Source organism: Ylistrum balloti, unplaced genomic scaffold (genome assembly GCF_031769215.1).
Source record: "Ylistrum balloti isolate Yb309-2 unplaced genomic scaffold, AGI_CSIRO_Ybal_v1 Utg370380, whole genome shotgun sequence".
Lineage (NCBI taxonomy): Eukaryota > Metazoa > Mollusca > Bivalvia > Pectinida > Pectinidae > Ylistrum > Ylistrum balloti.
The window spans coordinates 171,207-187,841 of record NW_026782265.1 but is presented as its reverse complement, the minus strand read 5'-3'; the positions used below and the strand labels follow the sequence as shown (position 1 = coordinate 187,841).

At 35.5% G+C, this 16,635-nt stretch overlaps 1 protein-coding gene across 1 annotated transcript in view; it reads right to left on the bottom strand.

Annotated features, from left to right (window-relative positions):
• Positions 1-16,635, bottom strand: part of LOC132554113 (uncharacterized) — a 33,461-nt gene that overhangs the window by 3,627 nt on the left and 13,199 nt on the right. The window contains exons 10-15 of the mRNA XM_060218414.1: positions 13,768-13,852; positions 13,301-13,351; positions 13,010-13,126; positions 12,187-12,374; positions 11,062-11,156; positions 10,066-10,165 (exon numbers count right to left, since the gene is read on the bottom strand). Of these exons, the coding sequence (XP_060074397.1) occupies positions 10,066-10,165; positions 11,062-11,156; positions 12,187-12,374; positions 13,010-13,126; positions 13,301-13,351; positions 13,768-13,852 (636 nt within the window). The remainder of the gene's footprint in view (positions 1-10,065; positions 10,166-11,061; positions 11,157-12,186; positions 12,375-13,009; positions 13,127-13,300; positions 13,352-13,767; positions 13,853-16,635) is intronic.

Sequence of the window (16,635 nt, the reverse complement as noted above, 5' to 3'; positions counted from 1 at the left end):
AGTGTAAAATGTGTGTCAGGTTTATATAGCATTCCAAAGGTTTGTGTAAAGTGTAAAATGTGTGTCAGGTTTACATAGCATACTAAAGGTTTATGTGAAGTGCAAGATGTGTGTCAGGTTTACATAGTATTCCAAAGGTGGATGTAAAGTGTGAAATGTGTGTCAGGTTTACATAGCATACCAAAGGTTTATGTGAAGTGCAAGATGTGTGTAAGGTTTACATAGCATTCCAAAAGTGGATGTGAAGTGTAAGATGTGTGTCAGGTTAACATATCATACCAAAGGTGGATCTGAAGTGTAAGATGTGTGTCAGGTTTACATAGCAAACTAAAGGCTGATGTGAAGTACAAGATGTGTGTTAGGTTTACATAGCATGAGAAAGGTTTATGTGAAGTGTAAAATGTGTGTCAGGTTTACATAGCATACCAAAGGTTTATGTGAAGTGTAAGATGTGTGTCAGGTTTACATAGCATACGAAAGGTTTATGTGAAGTGTAAGATGTGCATCAGGTTTACATAGCATTCCAAAGGTTTGTGTGAAGTGTAAGATGTGTGTTAGGTTTACATAGCATACCAAAGGTGGATGTGAAGTGTAAAATGTGTGTCAGGTTTACATAGCATACCAAAGGTTTATGTGAAGTGTAAGATGTGTGTCAGGTTTACATAGCATACTAAAGGTTTATGTGAAGTGCAAGATGTGTGTCAGGTTTATATAGCATACCAAAGGTTTATGTGTAGTCTACAATGTGTGTCAGGTTTATATAGCATTCCAAAGGTTTGTGTAAAGTGTAAAATGTGTGTCAGGTTTACATAGTATTCCAAAGGTGGATGTGAAGTGTGAAATGTGCATCAGGTTTACATAGCATACCAAAGGTTCATGTGAAGTGTAAAATGTGCGTCAGGTTTATATAGCATACCAAAGGTTTATGTGAAGTGCAAGATGTGTGTCAGGTTTACATAGCATTCCAAAAGTGGATGTGAAGTGTAAGATGTGTGTCAGGTTTACATAGCATACCAAAGGTGGATGTGAAGTGTAAAATGTGCGTCAGGTTTACATAGCATACTAAAGGTTTATGTGAAGTGCAAGATGTGTGTCAGGTTTACATAGTATTCCAAAGGTGGATGTAAAGTGTGAAATGTGTGTCAGGTTTACATAGCATACTAAAGGTTTATGTGTTGTGTAAAATGTGTGTCAGGTTTACACAGCATTCCAAAGGTTTGTGTAAAGTGTAAAATGTGTGTCAGGTTTACATAGCATTCCAAAGGTTTATGTGAAGTGTAAGATGTGTGTTAGGTTTACATAGCATACGAAAGGTTTATGTGAAGTGTAAGATGTGCATCAGGTTTACATAGCATGTGTGTAGTGTTTTTATATAGCATACCAAAGGTTTATGTCAAGTGTAAAATGTGTGTCAGGTTAACATAGCATACCAAAGGTGGATGTGAAGTGTAAGATGTGTGTCAGGTTTACATAGCATACCAAAGGTTAAGTGTAAGATGTGTGTCAGGTTTACATAGCATACCAAAGGTGGATATGAAGTGCAAGATGTGTGTCAGGTTTATATAGCATACCAAAGGTTGATGTGAAGTGTAAGATGTGTGTCAGGTTTACATAGCATACCAAAGGTTCATGTGAAGTGTAAAATGTGCGTCAGGTTGATATAGCATTCCAAAGGTTTGTGTAAAGTGTTAAATGTGTGTCAGGTTTACATAGTATTCCAAAGGTGGATGTAAAGTGTGAAATATGTGTCAGGTTTACATAGCATACTAAAGGTTCATGTGAAGTGTAAAATGTGTGTCAGGTTTACATAGCATACTAAAGGTTTATGTGAAGTGTAAGATGTGTGTCAGGTTTACATAGCATACCAAAGGTTTATGTGAAGTGTAAGATGTGTGTCAGGTTTATATAGCATACCAAAGGTTTATGTGAAGTGCAAGATGTGTGTCAGGTTTACATAGCATTCCAAAAGTGGATGTGAAGTGTAAGATATGTGTCAGGTTTACATAGCATACCAAAGGTGGATGTGAAGTGTAAGATGTGTGTCAGGTTTACATAGCATACCAAAGGTTTATGTGAAGTGCAAGATGTGTGTCAGGTTTACATAGCATACTAAAGGTTTATGTGTAGTGTAAAATGTGTGTCAGGTTTACATAGCATTCCAAAGGTTCATGTGTAGTGTAAAATGTGTGTCAGGTTTACATAGCATTCCAAAGGTTTGTGTGAAGTGTAAAATGTGTGTCAGGTTTACATAGCATTCCAAAGGTGGATGTGAAGTGTAAAATGTGTGTCAGGTTAACATAGCATACCAAAGGTTTATGTGAAGTGTAAGATGTGTGTCAGGTTTACATAGCATACCAAAGGTTTATGTGAAGTGTAAGATGTGTGTCAGGTTTACATAGCATTCCAAAAGTGGATGTGAAGTGTAAGATGTGTGTCAGGTTTACATAGCATACCAAAGGTGGATATGAAGTGGAAGATGTGTGTCAGGTTTATATAGCATACCAAAGGTGGATGTGAAGTGTAAGATGTGTGTCAGGTTTACATAGCATACCAAAGGTGGATGTGAAGTGTAAGATGTGTGTCAGGTTTACATAGCATACTAAAGGTTTATGTGAAGTGCAAGATGTGTGTCAGGTTTACATAGCATACCAAAGGTTCATGTGTAATGTAAAATGTGTGTCAGGTTTACATAGCATTCTAAAGGTTTGTGTGAAGTGTGAAATGTGTGTCAGGTTTACATAGCATACTAAAGGTTTATGTGTAGTCTACAATGTGTGTCAGGTTTATATAGCATTCCAAAGGTTGATATGAAGTGTGAAATGTGAGTCAGGTTTACATAGCATACAAAAGGTTTATGTGATGTGTAAGATGTGATGTGAAAGTGTAAGTGTGTGTGTCAGGTTTACATAGCGTTCCAAAGGTTTGTGTGAAGTGTAAAATGTGTGTGAGGTTAACATAGCATACCAAAGGTTTATGTGAAATGTAAGATGTGTGTCAGGTTTATATAGCATACCAAAGATTTATGTTAAGTGTAAGATGTGTGTCAGGTATACATAGCATACCAAAGGTTCATATGAAGTGTAAAATGTGTGTCAGGTTTACATAGCATTCCAAAGGTTTGTGTGAAGTGTAAGATGTGTGTTAGGTTTACATAGCATACCAAAGGTTTATGTGAAGTGTAAGATGTGTGTTAGGTTGACATAGCATACCAAAGGTTTATGTGAAGTGTAAGATGTGCATCAGGTTTACATAGCATAAGGTTTATGTATGTGTGTCAGGTTTATATAGCATACCAAAGGTGGATGTGAAGTGTAAGATGTGTGTCAGGTTTACATAGTATTCCAAAGGTGGATGTAAAGTGTGAAATGTGTGTTAGGTTTACATAGCATACCAAAGGTGGATGTGAAGTGTAAAATGTGCGTCAGGTTTATATAGCATACCAAAGGTTTATGTGAAGTGCAAGATGTGTGTCAGGTTTACATAGCATTCCAAAAGTGGATGTGAAGTGTAAGATGTGTGTCAGGTTTACATAGCATACCAAAGGTTTATGTGAAGTGCAAGATGTGTGTCAGGTTTACATAGCATGTGTGTAAATGTGTGTCAGGTTTACATAGTATTCCAAAGGTGGATGTAAAGTGTGAAATATGTGTCAGGTTAACATAGCATACCAAAGGTGGATGTGAAATGTAAGATGTGTGTCAGGTTTACATAGCATACTAAAGGTTGATGTGAAGTGTAAGATTTGCGTCAGGTTTACATAGCATACCAAAGGTTTATGTGAAGTGTAAGATGTGTGTTAGGTTTACATAACATACCAAAGGTTTATGTGAAGTGCAAGATGTGTGTCAGGTTTACATAGTATTCCAAAGGTGGATGTGAAGTGTAAGATGTGTTTCAGGTTTATATAGCATTCCAAAGGTGGATATGAAGTGGTAGATGTGTGTCAGGTTTAAGGTATGCATGTGTCAGGTTTACATAGCAAAGGTTTATGTGAAGTGGAAGATGTGTGTCAGGTTTATATAGCATACCAAAGGTGGATGTGAAGTGTAAGATGTGTGTCAGGTTTACATAGCATACTAAAGGTTTATGTGAAGTGTAAGATGTGTGTCAGGTTTACATAGCATACCAAAGGTTTATGTGTAGTGTAAAATGTGTGTCGGGTTTACAAAGCATTCCAAAGGTTTGTGTGAAGTGCAAGATGTGTGTCAGGTTTACATAGCATTCCAAAAGTGGATGTGAAGTGTAAGATGTGTGTCAGGTTTACATAGCATTCCAAAGGTTTATGTGAAGTGTGAAATGTGTGTCAGGTTTACATAGCATCCCAAAGGTTCATGTGTGTAAAATGTGCGTCAGGTTTATATAGCATACCAAAGGTTTGAGTGAAGTGTAAGATGTGTGTTAGGTTAACATAGCATACCAAAGGTTTATGTGAAGTGTAAGATGTGTGTTAGGTTTACATAACATACCAAAGGTTTATGTGAAGTGCAAGATGTGTGTCAGGTTTATATAGCATACCAAAGGTTTATGTGAAGTGCAAGATGTGTGTCAGGTTTACATAGTATTCCAAAGGTGGATGTGAAGTGTGAAATGTGTGTCAGGTTAACATAGCATACCAAAGGTGGATGTGAAGTGTAAGATGTGTGTCAGGTTTACATAGCATACTAAAAGTTTATGTGAAGTGTAAGATGTGTGTCAGGTTTACATAGTATACCAAAGGTTTATGTGAAGTGTAAGATGTGTGTCAGGTTTACATAGCAAACTAAAGGCTTATGTGTAGTGTAAAATGTGTGTCAGGTTTACATAGCATTCCAAAGGTTTGTGTAAAGTGTAAAATGTGTGTCAGGTTTACATAGTATTCCAAAGGTGGATGTGAAGTGTGAAATGTGTGTCAGGTTAACATAGCATACCAAAGGTGGATGTGAAGTGTAAGATGTGTGTCAGGTTTACATAGCAAACTAAAGGCTTATGTGTAGTGTAAAATATGTGTCAGGTTTACATAGCATTCCAAAGGTGGATGTGAAGTGTAAAATGTGTGTCAGGTTTACATAGCATTCCAAAGGTTTATGTGAAGTGTAAGATGTGTGTCAGGTTTACATAGCATACCAAAAGGTTCAAATAAAGTGTAAGATGTGTGTCAGGTTTACATAGCATACCAAAGGTTAAGTGTAAGATGTGTGTCAGGTTTACATAGCATACCAAAGGTGGATGTGAAGTGTGAAATGTGTGTCAGGTTTACATAGCATACTAAAGGTTTATGTGAAATGTGTGTCAGGTTTACATAGCATACTAAAGGTTTATGTGTAGTGTAAAATGTGTGTCAGGTTTACATAGCGTTCCAAAGGTTTGTGTGAAGTGTAAAATGTGTGTGAGGTTAACATAGCATACCAAAGGTTTATGTGAAATGTAAGATGTGTGTCAGGTTTATATAGCATACCAAAGATTTATTTACATAGCATTCCAAAAGTGGATGTGAAGTGTAAGATGTGTGTCAGGTTAACATATCATACCAAAGGTGGATCTGAAGTGTAAGATGTGTGTCAGGTTTACATAGCAAACTAAAGGCTTATGTGTAGTGTAAAATGTGTGTCAGGTTTACATAGTATTCCAAAGGTGGATGTGAAGTGTGAAATGTGCATCAGGTTTACATAGCATACCAAAGGTTCATGTGAAGTGTAAAATGTGCGTCAGGTCGATATAGCATACCAAAGGTTTATGTGAAGTGCAAGATGTGTGTCAGGTTTACATAGCATACCAAAGGTTTATGTGAAGTGTAAAATGTGTGTCAGGTTTACATAGTATTCCAAAGGTGGATGTAAAGTGTGAAATGTGTGTCAGGTTTACATAGCATACTAAAGGTTTATGTGAAGTGCAAGATGTGTATCAGGTTTACATAGCATACCAAAGGTGGATGTGAAGTGCAAGATGTGTGTCAGGTTTACATAGCATACCAAAGGTTTATGTGAAGTGTAAGATGTGTGTTAGGTTTACATAACATACCAAAGGTTTATGTGAAGTGCAAGATGTGTGTCAGGTTTATATAGCATACCAAAGGTTTATGTGAAGTGCAAGATGTGTGTCAGGTTTACATAGCATACCAAAGGTGGATGTGAAGTGTAAGATGTGTGTCAGGTTTACATAGCATACCAAAGGTTTATGTGAAGTGTAAGATGTGTGTCAGGTTTATATAGCATACCAAAGGTTTATGTGAAGTGCAAGATGTGTGTCAGGTTTACATAGCATTCCAAAAGTGGATGTGAAGTGTGAAATCTGTGTCAGGTTAATATAGCATACCAAAGGTGGATGTGAAGTGTAAGATGTGTGTCAGGTTTACATAGCATACCAAAGGTTTATGTGAAGTGTAAGATGTGTGTTAGGTTTACATAGCATACCAAAGGTTTATGTGAAGTGTAAGATGTGCATCAGGTTTACATAGCATTCCAAAGGTTTGTGTGAAGTGTAAGATGTGTGTTAGGTTTACATAGCATACCAAAGGTGGATGTGAAGTGTAAAATGTGTGTCAGATTTATATAGCATACCAAAGGTTTATGTGAAGTGTAAAATGTGTGTCAGGTTAACATAGCATACCAAAGGTTTATGTGAAGTGTAAGATGTGTGTCAGGTTTACATAGCATACTAAAGGTTTATGTGAAGTGTAAAATGTGTGTCAGGTTTACATAGCATACTAAAGGTTTATGTGTTGTGTAAAATGTGTGTCAGGTTTACATAGCATTCCAAAGGTTTGTGTAAAGTGTAAAATGTGTGTCAGGTTTACATAGTATTCCAAAGGTGGATGTGAAGTGTGAAATGTGCATCAGGTTTACATAGCATACCAAAGGTTCATGTGAAGTGTAAAATGTGTGTCAGGTTTATATAGCATACCAAAGGTTTATGTGAAGTGTAAAATGTGTGTCAGGTTAACATAGCATACCAAAGGTGGATGTGAAGTGTAAGATGTGTGTCAGGTTTACATAGCATACCAAAGGTTTATGTGAAGTGTAAGATGTGTGTCAGGTTTACATAGCATACCAAAGGTGGATGTGAAGTGTAAAATGTGTGTCAGGTTTACATAGCATTCCAAAGGTTTGTGTGAAGTGTAAGATGTGTGTTAGGTTTACATAGCATACCAAAGGTTTATGTGAAGTGTAAGATGTGTGTCAGGTTTACATAGCATACCAAAGGTTTATGTGAAGTGTAAGATGTGTGTCAGGTTTATATAGCATACCAAAGGTTTATGTGAAGTGCAAGATGTGTGTCAGGTTTACATAGCATTCCAAAAGTGGATGTGAAGTGTAAGATGTGTGTCAGGTTTACATAGCATACCAAAGGTGGATATGAAGTGCAAGATGTGTGTCAGGTTTATATAGCATACCAAAGGTTTATGTGAAGTGCAAGATGTGTGTCAGGTTTACATAGCTTTCCAAAAGTGGATGTGAAGTGTAAGATGTGTGTCAGGTTTACATAGCATACCAAAGGTGGATATGAAGTGCAAGATGTGTGTCAGGTTTATATAGCATACCAAAGGTGGATATGAAGTGGAAGATGTGTGTCAGGTTTACATAGCATTCCAAAGGTTTGTGTGAAGTGTAAGATGTGTGTTAGGTTAACATAGCATACCAAAGGTTTATGTGAAGTGTAAGATGTGTGTTAGGTTTACATAGCATACCAAAGGTTTATGTGAAGTGTAAGATGTGTATCAGGTTTACATAGCATACCAAAGGTGGATGTGAAGTGCAAGATGTGTGTCAGGTTTACATAGCATTCCAAAAGTGGATGTAAAGTGTAAAATGTGCATCAGGTTTACATAGCATACTAAAGGTTTATGTGAAGTGTAAAATGTGCGTCAGGTTTACATAGCATACCAAAGGTTTATGTGAAGTGCAAGATGTGTGTCAGGTTTACATAGCATACCAAAGGTTTATGTGAAGTGTAAGATGTGTGTTAAGTTTACATAACATACCAAAGGTTTATGTGAAGTGTAAGATGTGTGTCAGGTTTATATAGCATACTAAAGCTTTATGTGAAGTGTAAGATGTGTGTCAGGTTTACATAGCATACCAAAGGTTTATGTGAAGTGTAAGATGTGTGTCAGGTTTACATAGCATACTAAAGGTTTATGTGAAGTGCAAGATGTGTATCAGGTTTACATAGCATACCAAAGGTGGATGTGAAGTGCAAGATGTGTGTCAGGTTTACATAGCATTCCAAAAGTGGATGTAAAGTGTAAGATGTGTGTCAGGTTTACATAGCATACCAAAGGTGGGTGTGTGAAGTGGTAAAGTGTAATGTGTGTCAGGTTTACATAGCATACCAAAGGTTTATGTGAAGTGTAAGATGTGTGTCAGGTTTACATATCAGGTTTACATAGCATACCAAAGGTTCATGTGAAGTGTAAAATGTGCGTCAGGTTTATATAGCATACCAAAGGTTTATGTGAAGTGCAAGATGTGTGTAAGGTTTACATAGCATTCCAAAAGTGGATGTGAAGTGTAAGATGTGTGTCAGGTTTATATAGCATACCAAAGGTTTATGTGAAGTGCAAGATGTGTGTCAGGTTTACATAGCATACCAAAGGTGGATATGAAGTGCAAGATGTGTGTCAGGTTTATATAGCATACCAAAGGTGGATGTGAAGTGTAAGATGTGTGTCAGGTTTACATAGCATACTAAAGGTTTATGTGAAGTGCAAGATGTGTGTCACGTTGATAAAGCATTCCAAAAGTGGATGTGAAGTGTAAGATGTGTGTCAGGTTTACATAGCATTCCAAAGGTTTGTGTAAAGTGTAAAATGTGTGTCAGGTTTACATAGCATACTAAAGGTTCATGTGTGTCAGTTTACATAGCATGTTAAATGTGTGTCAGGTTTACATAGTATTCCAAAGGTGGATGTAAAGTGTGAAATATGTGTCAGGTTTACATAGCATACTAAAGGTTCATGTGAAGTGTAAAATGTGCGCCAGGTTTATATAGCATACCAAAGGTTTATGTGAAGTGCAAGATGTGTGTCAGGTTTACATAGCATTCCAAAAGTGGATGTGAAGTGTAAGATGTGTGTCAGGTTTACATAGCATACCAAAGGTGAATATGAAATGGAAGATGTGTGTCATGTTTATATAGCATACCAAAGGTGGATGTGAAGTGTAAGATATGTGTCAGGTTTACATAGCATTCCAAAGGTTCATGTGTAGTGTAAAATGTGTGTCAGGTTAACATAGCATTCCAAAGGTGGATGTGAAGTGTAAGATGTGTGTCAGGTTTACATAGCATACCAAAGGTTTATGTGAAGTGTAAAATGTGTGTCAGGTTTACATAGTATTCCAAAGGTGGATGTGAAGTGTGAAATGTGCATCAGGTTTACATAGCATACCAAAGGTTTATGTGAAGTGTAAGATGTGTGTCAGGTTTACATAGCATACCAAAGGTGGATGTGAAGTGTAAGATGTGTGTCAGGTTTACATAGCATACCAAAGGTTTATGTGAAGTGCAAGATGTGTGTCAGGTTGATATAGCATACCAAAGGTTTATGTGTAGTCTACAATGTGTGTCAGGTTTATATAGTGTGTGTCACATTGTGTTTATGTGAAGTGTAAAATGTGTGTATAGGTTTACATAGCATTCCAAAGGTTTACATAGATGTGAAGTGTAAAATGTGTGTCAGGTTTACATAGCATACCAAAGGTGGATGTGAAGTGTTTAAATGTGTGTCATTATACCCAAGACTATATTTATACACTAAATGTTCACAGATAACATGACGATTGAATCAATAATTTGGCAAAAAAAATTCAATTAAAGTTGTAAAATATAGGAAAACCAACTGCGATCAGCAAGAAAAATGACAATTCAGATATGTAGTCAATTTAGTTATATAGTATTCTCAAATGAAGTCAGGGAGTACATGCATCTCAATGGATTACAAATGTTTGGATATGAAAGTCAAAGCATTTTTAATTAACTAAAAAAAAAAATCATATTTATCAAAAACCAATACTGAAACATCTGTCCAATACCTTTGAAAATATCACAACCCTAACTAAGCTCAAAACCTTGTTTTTGCTTTTTAGTTACCAATGTCTTTGCTTCATTATCTTCAAGGGTTTTAATATCATTTTGAAGTGCAATCAGCTCTGCCAGCAATTTTTTCCCAAACTTCTCAATTATGTTATTCCTGTCAAAATGTCAAAAGCAAATAGTATTTCTTAGTTGTTAGTAAATATAATCAATTATTTTGATATTTCACATTCAATGAATTCATTGATCATTCCAATTTTTTTGTTAGATTCTTAACAAAATATTGGTGCACATTTGATTGTTCTTATAGTTTTTTGAAAAATAAGAGGCCTTTGTGCTTAAACTGTCCCCTGACATGAATCCTATCACTCTTTAATACTGGTAGTTAGAACAGTTATTACATTATTCAAACACTTTTCAATTTTAGCAATTAAGTCAACAAAATGAACACTTTCATTTCAGTTTCTTAACATCTCAATTTTATTTCCTTTGACATCAGAGAAACTGCCCCGCCCTGCCCTGCCTTGCCCTACCCTGCCCTGACCTTGAACTCCAGCTGTACGGCTCATGAGATCATGCGTTTGATGTCCGAGTAGGGCATGAGTAAAAAACTGTTGTCCTTTGATAACTGTGTTACAATGTCCAAAATATTGACAAATTAATAATGCATCATATACAGTAATGTTGATCCAAAGGTTCCAGATTTGAATTGCCTGTCATAATTGTACCCGAGTTTCATGTGTGTTGTATGTACAATATGTATCCTTGTATGTATATACATTGCGATTGAGATATTAATATTATGCAATTAGACAATTTACCACTATGATCATGCTGAGAAATTCCAGCTGTCTATCAGTACAACTTCCAAACATTCTTTTTTGGGGATGTTGTGGTGGTGCAATGGTAAGGCAGTCTGGAATTTCTTGGCTAGGTGATTTGGTGCTGTAAAACTTGAGTTTGAGGTCTGGGCAAGGCACAAGTCTTCCTTTATTAAAAAATTAAAAAATTGTCAGAAATGTTGTTGATAGGAACCTTCCAGTATTGCTATACCTTCTTTCTGTCCTGTCTGTTAACATGTTTCTCAAATGCCTCTGACTAGACTTCAGAGTTGTTTTTGTCAACACATCTACACAATGCTGCTTTGTCTGAAATATTTAAAAATAAGATTATATAGAAAATGACCAATCAAAAGTGAAAGTAAAACTTTTGAAAGATGTTCAATTAAATGTTTTCAAAATAAAATCCATATAACTATAAGGAAGTAAAATAAAACAAAATGCTTCAACTTTAAGACCAAAGAGCTTATATGTCAATTTTAGCTACAGTCCAGCGACATCAACATTTAATGTATAAACTTGCTTTTCCCTAGATATGCATCATTCCCCTGTCATACCCCATCTCCTTAAAATATATTATAAAAGCCATGGGCCATTACACAAACAAATAAATTTTGCAGAAAATTCTTGAGAAGATTCCTATAATCATGGGGTCTTATTTGGTTACCATGGCAGCCATAACTATCATTCTTAGAAACCGTTATATATCAATTTCTGGCATAATCATACAATCTAGATTTCAACAAAATGCAAGCCTTCTTATGTTTCCATAGTAACTGATCTCGAAACAGCTGATGTGTCAAATGATTGGCTTTGAAAAGTTAACCATTTGACAGAGTTTCATTACAACTGATCAAAGGCCTGATATCCTGAGAACCATTACACAATAACCTGGGTACAGTGTTCTAGTTACTGTACCACGGCAACCAAAATTTCTGCAGAGAACAACCTGCATGCATGATTCCTAAAATTCCTGTGTAGTTCCGTTAAAATTGCTTCACAAATGAAAGTGGAGTTGTTCAGACAAATTTTTTTGATGGACAGACCCATTGATTTCCCTCCCACTCTCCAACTTTGTTGAGAGGATACAAAAAGCTAACAGTAAGTGGCAATTAAAAGTAGTTTCACAATTTTTTTCCTATGAAAAGACATCAGCTAAAAGACCATGGGTAAAGGCAATTTTTGATAGACTTATACTTTACAAAAGCCTGAGACAAATGGAAACATGTCGGTGGAGGAAGAAGACTACTATGCAATTTTTTGATAGAGCTTTGGACATATACAGTAAAAAGAGTCAATTATTGATTTAGTTTTGTCTCAGAGCTGCTACAAAATGTACCTGTATTTGCTTCTGGAAATCCATCCCAAAAGCTTTGACAATCGTGGAAACACCAGCATCTATACCAACACCTTCGAGGTGATTCACTGAATTACCCAACATCTCATCTGAGTTTGTGTTATGTTCTGAGGTAGTACACAAGTCTTCTTCATCTTCATTGTCACTACTGTCAGTGATTTCTACAACAGCTGAATGTTGATTTTGTATTTTATGACATGGAATGATATCACACTTTGTACATTTTCTTCTAACATCCATGAATGTTTAGAATACAATACAAATCTCCATGATCAGTGTAAAATCTGAGTTAGACTTTTGGCAGAATTATTTGTCAAGTAACCTGATACTCCATTTATATCGAGTAACCTTGATATTTGACTTCTGAGTCCAAAATGATGTCTATATATATAAGTTAAGGAAGCAGTGTATATAAACAACAGTAAACAAGTCTAACATGAATGCCCCTGTTAGATTAATTGGCAGAAGTTGTCAAAATCTAATATACAATGATGAAATTGTAGAACCCAATCTGTTCAGAACTTCGCAAGATATAACATGATTTTGGAATGGGGAGGGACAGGATAGGATACAATATGTTGGGATTGACATAGGTATTACTATATGCCCCCTCCCCATAAAATTATGAGGGCATAAAACAATTAAAAATGTTTTTTTATTTTTAGAACCAATGACCTATTTTAACATGCTCATTTTATAACTTTGTTCCAGGATGCACGAAAAATAATATTAATATATCTGATAAACAGTATTTGATATTTGCTTACATCACATGTTCCCCACAAATGACAACTTAATTCATTACCTTTAAAATCAGAACTGAATAGTCTTCTAGGTCTGAGATGAGACATTTCCACAGTATAACTAGCATTTAGATGGTTTCTGCACAGATCACTTTCATCACCACACTGAAGTATGCTGTGTTGAATGTCAAAGATGTCTAAGTGTTATTACTTTTATTCAGTTACAATCTGAGACTTCCACCAACTCTGTAGCAATAGGAACAAAAACTTCACTTGAGATGATACATGTAGAAACAATTATTACAGTGCATGAATCAATGAAAAGAAACACAAAGATATTCAAAAGGATATATCATATTTCCTCTTCATTGATGATCTGGAAGGTCTTAATTCTGTGGAGTATCCTGAAATCAAACAATTGGTATTGTCAAAATTCTACTATCAAGCCAAAAACTTGTTTATTCAGTAATTTAATGCATTTAAAGACTAACTAATGTAAGCAGGATAAATCGCCAAGAAGTACATTTTATTGAAGAATATAATTTGGTTAATCAACAAATAGTTATTACAGTGCATGAGTAAGTTAATTTGTTTTGACAGCCAACTAAATTATTTAACAGTCACCTTCCCCATCAAACATCCAAACGATCCTGAAAATTGTCATTTACATTAACATTACAATCCTTACTGTTTTTTTCAACAACAATCTTCAGTAATCAGTAACAGCAGTGAATTAAATGTAAGCAATAAATCAATTTTATTGGGATCTCTGGACAATCTATCTGATAATTAAAAGCAACATGTATAACACTACATGTACCTGATACGAGTCCTGAGAGGTCAGTATCCCTTGTTTGTTGTAACAACTTGTTACTTCGGCTCTTGTTACATTCTGTCTTTGCTTCCTGTAATATTACAAAACTGCAAGTATTCAATATCTGGTAACACCAATACAGACAAAATGAAGTTGAATATGAAAGTACTACATACCGTTTTAGTTTGAATTCAGGACACAAGTTATTGAAGGTTTTTGTTATTTTTTTATTGTCCATTAACAGTTATGGAAGCCAATCATTGAAGATTGGAAATTAGATTCAATACAGAAAGATAAAAACAAACATAAGCAAGAGTCATCCGACTATAGGGCCAGTATATGAAAGAGGCTATGTAGGCTTGATAAGCTTAACTACTCTACAGCTTACAAAGAAGACTTTGTCGCTTCATAAAAACATTTCCTGCAAATATGAAATCCTGTTCCGTATACATGCTACTAAACAAATACCATGACTTCAGACCTATTGCTTGTGGTAAAAAGAAATCTTAAGATCTCATCACATTTGACCCTCGAACCCTTGAATAAATCTAATAGTCCTTCATCCAGTAAAGGACTAATATAAACAGCCTGAACATTTTGGTTATTGAGAAAAAGTAATTTAAAGATTCTAACACATTTGAACAATGTGATCTTTGAAAAGGGTCAAGGTCAATCGAATGAACAAACTTGGTATCTGTTCATCCTAGCATTTAGGTAGAATATCAGCCCCTGGGGACTTTTGAGAATATTGAGTCATGTAAGATTTTAACAAATTTGATCTCTGTGACCTTGAGAGTGGGTCAAGGTCAGTCATATGAACAAACTTGGTAGCCTCTCAACCCTGCATGCTACTACTCCAATATCAGCACCCTGGGACTTTTGCTTACTGAGAAGAAGCCATTAAAACATTCTAACACATTTGACCATGTGACCTTGAAAGTATGTCAAGGTCATTCATTTAAACAAATCTGTTAGCCCTACATCCATATATGCTACTAGCACAATATCAGAATCCTGGGACTTTTTGGTTACTAAGAAGAGGTCAGTTTAAGATTTTAGCACATTTGACTTTTGTGACTTTAAAAGTAGAGACTGAAAGAAACCTCTGGACAAGATTAAAATGCTGAAAAGAAATTTGGCCACATCAAAATGTTGTTATGAGAACAAAAACTCATGTGGTGGTTTTAAAAAATCCTTCTGCTTTAAGTTTTGGTTAAAGGGGGAAATACCTAGATATGATAAAAATGTTAAAAAGAAAATAATTGGCTATAACTTGTGAAATCAAAATGACATTAGGGAAAACAAAAATAAAAAAATAAATCCTTTGTTATTAGCTTGCTATATACTGAAACCAACTATATGTAAGCAGTAAATCATTGCAGCCCATAAAAAATGACCAGCAGATATCAGAAATAACAAGCATAGTAGTATTACTTATGTAATACATGTCCCAAGTAGGCTCCAAGATGCAATGATAGGGAAGTTGTCCATTTCTTTGGATACATTGTAGGAAATGTTCATCTTGGACACCATATTATCACTTTAAAGACTGCGTATCTTATTGGTTTAAGACAATTAGTTAGACCATCATGCAAATAACATGCTACATACAAATATCGGCCAGCTTCATTTTCCAGATTGTCTGTAAATGACTGCATAAGAGTGCCAATTTTCTAAAACAAACATGATATGTCACCATAACTTAAAATAAAAGATGCCTGTTCTTTCGGAACACCTGGTCTATTCTCCTTGTACTTTTTCAGGGAATCTTCGAGTAGATATTGTCTTTGTTTCAATTTTACACTTGTTTTGCTGGTTCTACAATTCTGTTGACATGTTTATATATTCTTTGTTCTCTAAAACTTGTCGCAAGATATTTTATTCCTCTTGTATTATCATTTTTTAACATCCTAACAGTGACCTTGAACCTTGAAATTTGCAAGATGTGAATATCTTCTAGGTTGTGAAATTTGATAGAAAAATGAGGGTAATGCAAAGAACACCCCTATGCATCTATCCGTTTTTTGACTGTGACCTTGATCTTTGACATCTGACCCTGAATTTCTAAAGAAACTGACTTCTCATAAGGGATACATGTTCCAAATTTGATTAAGGTATACTGTCTTAGTCTCAATGCGTTTACAAGGTAATCATATAGTACTTATGCAAGTACTGTGACCTCTACATTCAATCCTCAAAATCATTACTATATCCTCTCCACATTGCCCAGGGATAACTGAAACTGTAATCCAAATGATAACTAATACCCCCAACACCCACAGCCTTAGCTATCTCCCCATGGTGACCTTTTGCACAGAAACATCCTCTGAAACACAGCGGCATGTGCACGTTCCCCAACATTCCTGCAAAGTTTTGTTGAAATTGGTCCACAGGTTTAGAAGTTGACCGACGAGCAAAACCCGTCTATATTGACCAGTTGCCATGGCAATCGATATTTCGAGGGAAAATGGTGCATGCACATCTACACAGTGTCCCGAATATTACTGATAAGTTTCATTGGAGTTGTCCAGACAAGATGTGTCTACAGACAGACAAACAGATGGATGGACTGATAGACAACCTGATTCCAGTTTACCCACCCTTTTGGTGGTATAAGAATGCACAAGAGTGCTTACAAATTCCATGTGGACAGACATTATGGAAAAATAATAATAATAATAATAAAACATGATACAGATGCTTATATCTTGTTTTATTCAGTTTTTAGATACAGAATTCTTTCCATGCTTTGATCAGCAATGTAATCTTGTCATGTCAATATCCTAGTACAAGATTGCATACACAAAATTGTTGTAGGTAGACTTTTAAGATACATAAAAAAATATATGCCTAAGTTTAAATGAAGGTTTTAAA